Consider the following 12,000-nt stretch of genomic DNA (forward strand, 5'->3'; position numbering starts at 1 on the left):
GTCTAGGTAACCTAGGTAACGTAGGTAACACCGTTTTTCACTAGCTGAAGACTGTTGTATATAATATCACGCAACATTTGGGAGGAAGTATATTACTGATTAAGATGCCGAATGCATGACGAATCGTCTGTCTTACTGGAGTTTGGTTTTTTAAAGAAGCCTTCATTTCTTTACTATGTTGACGGACGTTGACACGGGTTATCGGTTCCCAATTGCGCAGATCGATGCTCATGCTGTTGATCACTGGATTGTCTGATCCAGATTTGATTATTTGGTAGCAGCCATATAACTGAAGTACTGCTTGGTGTGGCGTAAAACTTAACACACTCACTGCAACATAATCAGTAGCAGCGTGGTACACAGTCGATGGACGCTGCACGACGTCCGTCCCCAACGCCCCATTCTGGTTCCACATCACACAAGCTTAGTTTGGCATCACTTGAGATTCAGAAGACAAGACTTGGCCCCAGATGAGCCCGAGTTTCATCTGGAGAGCTCTGATGGTTGTGCAAAGAAGGTCTAAGGCGTCTGGGAGGACGTTGCCGCAACCCCCGCATTACTCAGCGTCATCGTTTTCTGGGGGGGGGGGGGGGGAATCCTAAGGATATGGTTTAATCAACAATTCATGGGAAAACACAACTCATCATTATCAATGGTAATCTCAACTCTCGTCAGATTTATTGCTCGAGATCATGTTTCATCCTTCGTTCAACAACTGACAAAGACCTTGCCCATGAGTTCATGAACAGCATGATTTCTGTCTAAACTCTTAGTTCAGTTTGCTAACATCACTCAACCGCGCCTTTCCGTTTCTTGATATTCATAAACTGTTACTTTTCTGTTTTAATGAATTCATGGTGTCCTATAGAGAACTGTACGATTGCATGAGCGTCAATGGCAACAGACAGTGTCGGTGAGTTCCAGCACATTGTTTGTTGTGAGAGTACATCCTGGCTGTCTAGGTCCAGCATGGCACACTGTTTGTTGTGAGAGTACATCCTGGCTGTCTAGGTCCAGCATGGCACACTGATTGTTGTGAGAGTACATCCTGGCTGTCTAGGTCCAGCATGGCACACTTATTGTTGTGACAGGACATCCTGGCTGTCTGGGTCCAGCATGGCACACTGTTTGTTGTGAGAGTACATCCTGGCTGTCTGGGTCCAGCATGGCACACTGATTGTTGTGAGAGTACATCCTGGCTGTCTAGGTCCAGCATGGCACACTTATTGTTGTGAGAGTACATCCTGGCTGTCTGGGTCCAGCATGGCACACTGATTGTTGTGAGAGTACATCCTGGCTGTCTGGGTCCAGCATGGCACACTGATTGTTGTGAGAGTACATCCTGGCTGTCTAGGTCCAGCATGGCACACTTATTGTTGTGACAGGACATCCTTTCTGTCTGGGTCCAGCATGGCACACTGTTTGTTGTGAGAGTACATCCTGGCTGTCTGGGTCCAGCATGGCACACTGATTGTTGTGAGAGTACATCCTGGCTGTCTAGGTCCAGCATGGCACACTTATTGTTGTGAGAGTACATCCTGGCTGTCTGGGTCCAGCATGGCACACTGATTGTTGTGAGAGTACATCCTGGCTGTCTGGGTCCAGCATGGCACACTGATTGTTGTGAGAGTACATCCTGGCTGTCTAGGTCCAGCATGGCACACTTATTGTTGTGACAGGACATCCTGGCTGTCTGGGTCCAGCATGGCACACTGATTGTTGTGAGAGTACATCCTGGCTGTCTGGGTCCAGCATGGCACACTGATTGTTGTGAGAGTACATCCTGGCTGTCTAGGTCCAGCATGGCACACTTATTGTTGTGACAGGACATCCTGGCTGTCTGGGTCCAGCATGGCACACTGATTGTTGTGAGAGTACATCCTGGCTGTCTAGGTCCAGCATGGCACACTGTTTGTTGTGAGAGTACATCCTGGCTGTCTAGGTCCAGCATGGCACACTTATTGTTGTGAGAGTACATCCTGGCTGTCTAGGTCCAGCATGGCACACTGATTGTTGTGAGAGTACATCCTGGCTGTCTAGGTCCAGCATGGCACACTGATTGTTGTGAGAGTACATCCTGGCTGTCTGTGTCCAGCATGGCACACTGATTGTTGTGAGAGTACATCCTGGCTGTCTAGGTCCAGCATGGCACACTTATTGTTGTGACAGGACATCCTGGCTGTCTGGGTCCAGCATGGCACACTGATTGTTGTGAGAGTACATCCTGGCTGTCTGGGTCCAGCATGGCACACTGATTGTTGTGAGAGTACATCCTGGCTGTCTAGGTCCAGCATGGCACACTGATTGTTGTGAGAGTACATCCTGGCTGTCTGGGTCCAGCATGGCACACTGATTGTTGTGAGAGTACATCCTGGCTGTCTAGGTCCAGCATGGCACACTGATTGTTGTGAGAGTACATCCTGGCTGTCTAGGTCCAGCATGGCACACCTCACCCTGTGCAACACCAACTGTGTATAATATTCCGTTGTAGAAATGTCTAGGCGTGTTATATAAACAACGGGGGGAATTCTGTGGATATAGACATTATTCCTAATATGAGCGACGAAGTGAAACCAATTTACGGTGTTCACGTATACCATTACAGGGATTATTCTACCTGCAGACAGGGAACGTTCACGCGAAATCCGCTAGATCGCCGCACATGTGATTATATGTACGCATCGTCGTGTTTATCATACTTGACATTAATAGGAAATATGAACGAAAATGTTTCGCCATCCCTAAACTATTTTTATCACTGGAGTGACTACGTCACACACGAACACAATACAACAAAATAATCAAGATGTGCTTTTACAAGCAGCGATAAATTCGCTTTGGTTATTTATATTCTTCTCACATCACGAGAGTCGAAACTGAAGCGTGAAATCTGAAGACCTCTTTCGATGTGCACAAACGGAGTGGGTCTTCACTGGATTCGTTATACGTGAGGCAGACATGTTGAGTGCAGCATATCACACCCGGAGCCGCTTCACCGCAACCGCTAGACACGCCATTAGAGGTCGCTATAGCAGCACATCCACCCCGAACTACAATGAGCCCATGTCAGGCAATGTTATGCCCCGACCAGGAGGCATCGCCTCCATGATGAGGCTGCCGGTTCAAGGCGACGCCACAGGTCTGTCCTGCTTTTTTTAAAATATCTCACACGATTCAAAAAAGTGCCCTTTACCAATGTCCTATCTTTACAGAGGCGAAACTGCCATTGTGTAGGCGCATGTGTTAGACAAACGGGTCAGGATGTGTTATCAGGACACCATGATGGCATGCAACTCATCGCTTGGTATTTGATTTAACGGCCGAGTCCAAAGTTAAATATGCAACAATTAGCAGTCACAACAGAAAGTAACATATATTGCTTGTCCTGGAAACAGTTTTGTTTGCAAATAATCTATAACGCTTCTCCAGTGAAGAGACTGGTGGGTTTTTTGGGGTTTTTTTTGGGGGGGGAAGGGGTTCAAAATGCATGTGATTTCTTTCATGAACATTAGCCTATGATGAAATACTGACAGGACAAAAAGTCCTTTCGTCCTTGAAGATGTGCGTTTATGCATTATGCAAGCCATCGTACCTCCAGACAGTCATAACACACACATTGAGGCATGGGCCAGCAAAGTATCTCACGTTGCAACCAATATTAGTCTTCAAATAGATATCAGGAAAGTCGGTACACAGGAAGTAAGGATAAGTGTTATGTAATGACATTTATATGGATCGTGTCATTATTTGTCATACAGTTACACCACTCAGAATAACATTTGTCTCAACAGGAATTTCAATCTGAGTAGTAGGAATATGTGTGATATATAATCATGATCAAGGATTTCAGGAACGGATTAGGTGCCAAGAGCTGTCCTACGATCTGACGACAAACCCTCCTCGGTGATGGTAATTCAGCCATTACACACAACGGGGTGAATATATGACACCAGTACTCAACCTAGACGTCACACCTGTGTCGAAGACACCTGGTATTCATGCCACAACAGGAAGTTGGAGCAATCAGCTTCCTCGGGAGACCAGGTCAACATACCAGACAGACATTACGAATAAGGTCCTGCCATTTGCAAAGTGCCCCATGTGGTTTTACCACCGGTATATTTATATTATTCCATTGGACACAAGACATTGGCACCACCCATCCTACCCTCGTTGAGCGTCGAACACGGACGTCTCCCGGAATGAGCAAACACTTTAACCACAGAGCTACCCGATCACTCCAATGAGTATATGAGAGACGTGGATATATATTGATATTTTCTTCTATAAAATCTCCATGTATGTTCACTAGACCTACGCAGAAACTTCGTTAATTTCTATCACAGGAACAGCTTACAACTGGTAACTGACTAACTGTCCCGCCACTGACATCATGCATCATGTGTGTATCTGGGGCATGTGATATGTTTCACTGTGCGTTGTATTTTAATGCGCAGTCAGAACTTCTTTGCGTTGGGTGTTCGTTGTCATGTCCGATCACCAAAATAACAGAGTGCTGCAAACCCACCATGGTTAGGCACATCATTTGTTGACAGCGACCATTTAAACCCCATAAAGGAATGAAAGTTCTCTCTTTTTGTAGACCTTGATGCCTGCTTTGTTGGCATACCTCTTGATGCCGGTGCCTCCAACAGGTCTGGTACACGGTTTGGACCAAGACAGATACGTGCTGAATCTGCCCTAATCCGCAAGACTTGTATGGGGACAGGTGAGTCGTTCTCCATAGGACTACTTGTCCTTTGTGGTCACACTTCATCAAGCTTACACCGATAACACTCACATCATAGCCTGTAAGGGTGAAATGTGTAATAAATTAATCATGATGCCCGTCAGTCTGTGCAGTGAATTGTCCAGTCCAATACATAATGTGTACAATGAAAGCCATTATATAGATACACACGTCAGAATTGGCCTTCAGTAACCCATGCTTGTCGTAGGAGGCGACTAACGGGGACGGGTTAGCAGGCTCGCAACTTAGTTGATGCATGTCATCATATCCCACTTGCGTAGAGCAATGCTCATGCTGTTGATCACTGGGTGTTGCTGGATGCGACAATACAAAATAAACATTAAAGATGCTATATACAAAAAGGACGTGACAGTTTTGTTTTGCAAACGTGATACTATAGCATAATTAACATACGGAGTGCATAACTGCCCTCATTATAATAGATTCAGAGTAAAAAACCGTTCTGTTGAGGTTGGAGGTGTGAGAGGCGATATTGCCACCATCTCCCATGTTTGTATGTTTCAGACTTTGAACTAAGTCTCGTCTCTTATTCCGATTTAAGATTTGGGATTTATTTCTTTAGATGCAGTTTTCATCATAACAACAATTACCCCCACTTCTCAATTATGTTAATTAAGTCCATATTTTGTATAGCTTCGGGACTACATTTTGTTAACCATTAATGACGTGTGATCAACTGCTAACCCACATAACTTAGAACAATAGGTGAAAAATATTATTGACAAATGAGTTGTTTTAAGAACCGTAAATGTACATTTTCTTGCTTCGTTTATATGGTGTATGCCATGTTCGACGATTCAATCAGAACTGAAAACCTTTTAGATGAACTAGGTCATTCAGTCTGCACTGACAACCAGTTGGGCGAAAAAGGCCATCCCATCAGTACTGATAACCGATTGGGCCAACTAGGCCATTAAATCAGTAGTGACAACCATACCGAAACATGACCTACTCTCCAGCCGATCAGAATTTCCTCCTGTGAAAGTGAAAATAGACATCAGAAACAACTCTGGTTACACCGAATTCCAGTTTCTTGTTTCATAAGGAAATGGCATTTATAAATGAATTTTAAGTTTAAACTTTAATAACATCGTATTTCTATATTTCATGGCGAGGTATAGGCTGCGTGATATTAACTAAGACGTCACAGACTGTCCCTGTTTGATGAGGTTGTAAAATGATTCACAATGCTGCTGGCTCGCTGGTTACACCTGTTGCGTATTTTTATGCGTTTAGTCAGTATAGTTCTGTAACGCACAGTGAGGTTGATGTAATATTAGTTCCGTACCAGACAGCCAAACGTTTCTAGCAGCAGAGTCTCGTTTTGAGATTTTCACGATTTCCAGGTTTCCTTTCGTCAGAGCACGCTGTACTACGTGTTTGCAAGGATTAGAAGGAGCGTAGTGTTGCAATATATAAGTGCTTAGAGGTATCAACTCATACGGATTAAAATTTATGCATCCGGTTAAATGAATTAGTCTAAAAATTCTGGACTGAATATTGCATACAATTCCGCATTATGACGGACCACAGTCAGCAGGAAACGTGACTGTTGTGTAATCAATGTTTTGACTTGAAATCATTCAGTTTTCACTTACGACCTACAAACTAGGCAATTCAATCAGTACTGACAACTGATCGCTAAAACCGAGCCATGCAATCAGTGCTGACAACCATTTGGGTGAACTAGGCCATACAGTCTGCACCAACAACCATTTTTAAGGAACTAGGCCATTAAATCTCCATTGACAACCAGATGGTTGAACTGAGCCATTCAATCTACACTGACAACCATTTGAGCGAACTGTGTCATTCAATCAGTACTGACAAACAGCTGCGTGAACTAGGCCATTTAGTCAGTACTGACAACCAGTACTGAAGGTCTTTTGGTCTGCACTGACAACAGGTTCGGTGAACTAAGCCATTCAATCTGTACTGACAATCAGTTTGATGAACTAGACTATTCAATCAGTTTTGACAACCCGTTGGATGACCTAAGCCAGTCAATTAATACCGACAGCCATTCGACAGAATTAGTCAATTAATTCTGCACTGACAACTTGTGAAGAGAGCTAGACCATATTGTCTTTACTGACAGCCAGTTGTGTTAACGGGACCATTGTCTTTATTACAGTGTAGAATACGAAAGGTGAATGAGAGAAACTTAAAGGCTGCCGTAAGCATCAATTTCTATTAAGTTTTGAATTGTAGGTGTGGACCCCTTTAGCTATCTCCGAGTGGCGGATATTGGAGACATAAGCTTAAACATGTTCAACCTGAAGAAAGCCTGTGACAATATCAGGGATGGCATTAGCTCCATCATAGCATCAGGCTGCCGGCCTCTAACTATGGGAGGAGATCACACACTGACATATCCTGTACTCCAGGCGATGAAGGTAACATGTAGTAAGCGGCATACCTTGCCAGGTGTGAAAGGCAGCATGTTGTATTTAAGTGCATAATACTGAAATCCAGGTGCCATGTGTTAACTGATATATCTTGTTTTTTCTGACGATAAAGATAACATGTCGTCAGTGACCTGCCGTGTTCTCCAAGTACATGTATGAAGTACTGCTCTGTTATACATTTTATAATATGCACAAGTGTATGCTTGAACTCCAGACATGGCAAAGAAATGCGAAAAAAAAAACCACTCGGTACATCACTGGTATGACCGAACTCACGTCAACAATATTCCACATGAGGATTGTGGAAAGACAAACAGTATTTTGAAGTGTGTCCCTCTGGTCTGAAAGTACCCTATGATCGTGGGGGCAAATGCCAGATGGGCCAAAGTTAAATTCCTTGGTTTGTCAGCAGTAAAATAATCCTTGTGGACAACTACGAAGACCCTGCAACGTAAGCAATGCTGTTAATGCTGACAGGCTAAATACGGCGCTGTTGGTCTGATCCACGTGGACGCTCACTCCGACACTAGTGACACTATGTACGGCGAGAAGATCACCCACGCTACACCGTTCAGGAGAGCAGTCGAGGAAGGTTGTCTGGATTGCAGCCGAGTGATTCAGATCGGACTCCGGGGATCTGGCTACAGTACCAGTGACTACGACTGGGCCAGGAATCAGGTGTGTATTAGGATTCTAGTGAAACCTGGGTCCATCAGTGCGTCTGGTTGCCGGCCTCCTACTGTCAGTATCACGCGCACGAACGCTCTTACGCACACACGCATTTATTGAGGGAAACAGATGTTGAAGAGTTGTCCACAATGAAAATGGATGCAAACTCGGAAATGTTTGCAGACAGCGTTCACCATAGATATGCTGATTACATAGACACCAATGATTCAAATTCGAAAAGTTACATGGAAAAATACTACCTATGCGGTTTGGGGTGGGGTGGGGGAGGGTTTGGGTAGTTATAGACCGATGGCTTATAATATCAACTTGTGTGAGTCAGGGATTCCGCATTGTGACTGGTGAAGAGTGTTGGACCACGTCGATGGTGGAGCTGATGGGGGAAGTGCGTGGGATGATGGGAGATGCCCCGGTGTACCTCTCGTTCGACATTGACGCTTTAGATCCAGCCTATGCCCCAGGGACAGGTAACTGATGTATACAAACACTGGAAGATGATGACCGATTTGTGACACACTTTTCTACAACATTATACCTCATTTAGCAATATCCTGACATTTTGATAATTAGTATGCAACCTCCTTATAATGAATTTAACCTCCACACACACACACACACACACACACACACACACACACTCACACACACACACACACTCTCTCTCTCACACACACACACACTCTCTCACACACACTCACACACACACACACACACACTCACTCACACACACACTCACACACACACACACTCACACACACACACTCACACACACACACATACATACACACACACTCACACACACACTCTCACACACACACACACACACACACACACACACACACACTCACACACATTTGAAAAAGGTTTTGCTGAAAATTATTTTTCTTTATATATATCCGAATGTTATGTACTGAATTAAGATAAATGTTAAGGTAATGTTAGTAACGCCGCTAAAGTCAGACAGGAAACCCTACATCAGTTCAGTTCTGACTGAACACGGTTCTGGATTTGCCCTTGACGCAATTGGTTCTCTTCCTAATTAACCTAACTGACCTGCGTTTTGAACATTAAGTCGTCGCTGTCGAATGAAATGTCTAAAAATGTCCCGAACATGCTCAGCTCACTGAACAGAGAGGCATTCTCACAGATCATAGACAGGGACACATATAATATATAAAGGTCAAAACAAACCAGGCCCCTGACAACCTGTAATGATGCGGTACTTAGTGAATGTGGACGATCTCTATTGTATGTTTCTTGTGTCACTGAATATGTTAAGTATTTGGCCAAAATAATCAACTGAATAGCGACAGATTACCCAAGCAAACTGATCTAATGCTATACAGACTAGACAACGTTAACATATTTTGGGCCACAACCGTTCAACATTGTTTATTCCAGTTGAGATTGAGATACACATGGATTCTGCCAGATATTGCACATATTGATGTGTCCATGTCGGAGTTCAAAACAAAATGCGTCTGCCAACAACTTTCAATGATGACAATTAATACCATTCAACTCAAAGTTGGCAGCTTAGTCAACTCACCAAACAGTTTGACATATTCACCTATCTCGCTCAATCATCTCTTCCCCACAGAAGCAAGCGTTAACCAGATGTGGGCATAGACATGGAGAACCGCTTATGCAGACACTGCCTTCAATAGCATAATATCCAACTTGTCGAAAACTAGTACCATTGTCGGTACTTTGTTGGCTGCGCTTTCTCCGACTTAGGAAAGCAGCATATTGACTATAAATGCTACAGATCCGTGAATGTCCAGAGTAGAATAGCTTTGCTCTTAGTCCCTTTGATCCATTTGACAGTTAAGCTGCGTTACTACACATCCTTAAAAATAAAAATAAAAATAAAACTAGTACTGGTTGCTCCTAAACCGTTCTATCCAAACACGACTGGACAAGACAAGACCCACGGTGGTACAAGAGAATAAAGATAAACAGACAAGAATGGTGATATCATAGGGATATGTTATTTTAACCTTTTATGAACACAATATTTAAATATTCTGACAAATTCTTCAATTCTGACATTCATCTTGTGCAGATTAAACATGTATTTGTACATATCTGGCCATTTACAATAAAATTCATTAATATGAAGAAGACGTTCTATTTCAAAGGATGTACTTCTATGAATATACATGTATTTATCCATCTGATAGTTAAGGTAAGAGGCAACTAACGGAATTGGATGGCCAGGCTCGCTGACTTGGTTGACACAGGTCATCGGTTCCCAATATATATATGTCAGACTATGAAAGTGTATGAATTGCCAATCAAACTATTGAAATAGCATGTACTGTGGACCTGTGGCCGAGCAAAACGTTAACAAAACTTTGAGGTCGCGATAAGACATATATTGATGGTTGTTGTTTCAAGCAAGTCCGTAATGCTTAAGCTTTGGATTGTACAGTATATACTCTTCGAAAAAGTAGGGGAACTGTACTTTCAATGTGCGATTGTCGAAACTGGGAGATTGAATCAATGTCGATACAATAATAATGGATGTTTTGAGAATGCATCACCACATGGATTTCATTCAAAGCAAAGCTGTTCATGCAGTTATCCCCTTGTTAGCTGTCAGGAGTGTGACATGAAAATGTCAGGTTTACAATTTTCAGTCAGTACTGTGTAATGTGACCCTGAAATCCCTGACCATGCACAGATGCAAGAAAATTATCGGAAAACATGGTCTACAGTGATTTATCGACCTGCCTGAAAAACAGCAAGATTCATAATGACACCCCATGCACGTGTAGGAGGCTCCCACGTTGTGCACGTGATTCCCATGCATTGTGTTTGCTTGTGGTGGTAACGGGAAATGATGTCATCGTAACGTTCCTCAATGGGTTTTCTTTCTACCAGACTTCAGTCTATCAAGTAGAATTAGAACTGAACGAAATTTTCATCTCCCAAGTTTACGACGGATGGTGCACTGGCAGATAGAGACACTCAGGCAATAGTGTAACATTACTATTAACAACCTTCTGTAGCAGGTTTGGGAGGTGACTTTTGAAACGACACTAGTTGGCAAAAGCTCTTGCGTCAATGTCTTAGCAAGTCCTATCTTTCACCCTACTTGTTACATGGGTCATTATCGTGCAGGTACACCGGAGATAGCTGGCCTCACACCATCTCAAGCCCTGCAGATTATCAGAGGAAGTCAGGGCCTCCAGATTGTAGGTGCTGATCTTGTAGAGGTATGAACTACACTTAATTATACAAGCAAACAAAAACACAGTCCTCTTCACTTCCCATCTTAGCAATGACTTTTTCTGAACAATAAATCTGGTTCATCTACATTACAAACGTGCTGTCAGTGTACGAGGATCAGGACACTAATACACGTCTAGTTATCATACGGCCCGCCTAGTTAGATCGTGATATCAGTGTTTCCTATTGCAGGTATCTCCTCCATATGATATGGCTGGGACAACAGCGTTGACAGCAGCCAACCTTCTCTTTGAGATGTTGTGCATCTTACCGAGGCCTAAACGCAGTTAATCCCCTTGGATGAAAATAAAACTGCATTACTCTATCGGATCAAAATTAAAGTGTACAGTATTGCCGGACACCAATGAAAGTGTGTAAGGTTTTTTAATCATGAGATTTATAACAGAAAAATAAAATTTTGCAAAATGATCAAGTGTTTGAAGCCTCCTACTTTGACAGGTTACTACCAATTATATCGCAATTCAATAACACGGGATCCGTTTTCTAAGCAAAGGTGCATATACAATCCTGAGAGTTTTTGTGCCGGAAAGATTAATGAAAAAATCGGCAAAGCGGTAGAGAAACCAATGAGACGCGAACGATTGCACCTGAACATTACTGAAGCATATCCTTTGAAGACAAATACAGTCAGCCCTGAGAAGATAGGAATGTAAGGTAATGACAACTAGGAATACTGGGTTTGAGGCAAGAGGTGAGGCTGATTTGTGGGTTGGTTGCCCTAGTAACTAACGAGTATGTTAGAGCGGGCAACTACAGCTGCAGCAGCAGCAACAACGGACAATGGTGTTGCCAGCAGCAAATAATAACAGAGCAATCACTGCTGCTGAAATGCAGACATCAATTATACTAAAAGATCCCTGTCTTAGACGCAGAAAGGTT

The 12,000-nt window shown here is 43.2% G+C and overlaps 1 protein-coding gene across 1 annotated transcript; it reads left to right on the forward strand.

Annotated features, from left to right (window-relative positions):
- Positions 1-2,734: 2,734 nt before the first annotated feature.
- On the forward strand, positions 2,735-11,529 carry LOC137282458 (agmatinase, mitochondrial-like). The gene is made up of 7 exons (XM_067814213.1): positions 2,735-3,139; positions 4,604-4,729; positions 6,983-7,167; positions 7,657-7,857; positions 8,189-8,333; positions 10,993-11,087; positions 11,293-11,529. The coding sequence occupies exons 1-7, from the start codon at positions 2,959-2,961 to the stop codon at positions 11,389-11,391; spliced, it is 1,032 nt and encodes a 343-aa protein (XP_067670314.1). The 5' UTR covers positions 2,735-2,958; the 3' UTR covers positions 11,392-11,529.
- The last annotated feature ends 471 nt before the right edge of the window (positions 11,530-12,000 follow it).

The sequence above is a fragment of the Haliotis asinina genome, chromosome 4, assembly GCF_037392515.1.
Source record: "Haliotis asinina isolate JCU_RB_2024 chromosome 4, JCU_Hal_asi_v2, whole genome shotgun sequence".
In the NCBI taxonomy this organism is placed as follows: Eukaryota; Metazoa; Mollusca; class Gastropoda; order Lepetellida; family Haliotidae; genus Haliotis; species Haliotis asinina.

What these genes read in the sequence shown, in the direction of transcription:
- LOC137282458 (XM_067814213.1), top strand. Translation starts at nt 2,959, where the DNA reads ATGTTGAGTGCAGCATATCACACCCGGAGCCGCTTCACCGCAACCGCT. An exon ending in GGTTCAAGGCGACGCCACAG is followed by an intron (nt 3,140 to 4,603) that starts GTCTGTCCTGCT and finishes CTCTTTTTGTAG; the next exon opens with ACCTTGATGCCTGCTTTGTT. An exon ending in TAGGTGCTGATCTTGTAGAG is followed by an intron (nt 11,088 to 11,292) that starts GTATGAACTACA and finishes TTCCTATTGCAG; the next exon opens with GTATCTCCTCCATATGATAT.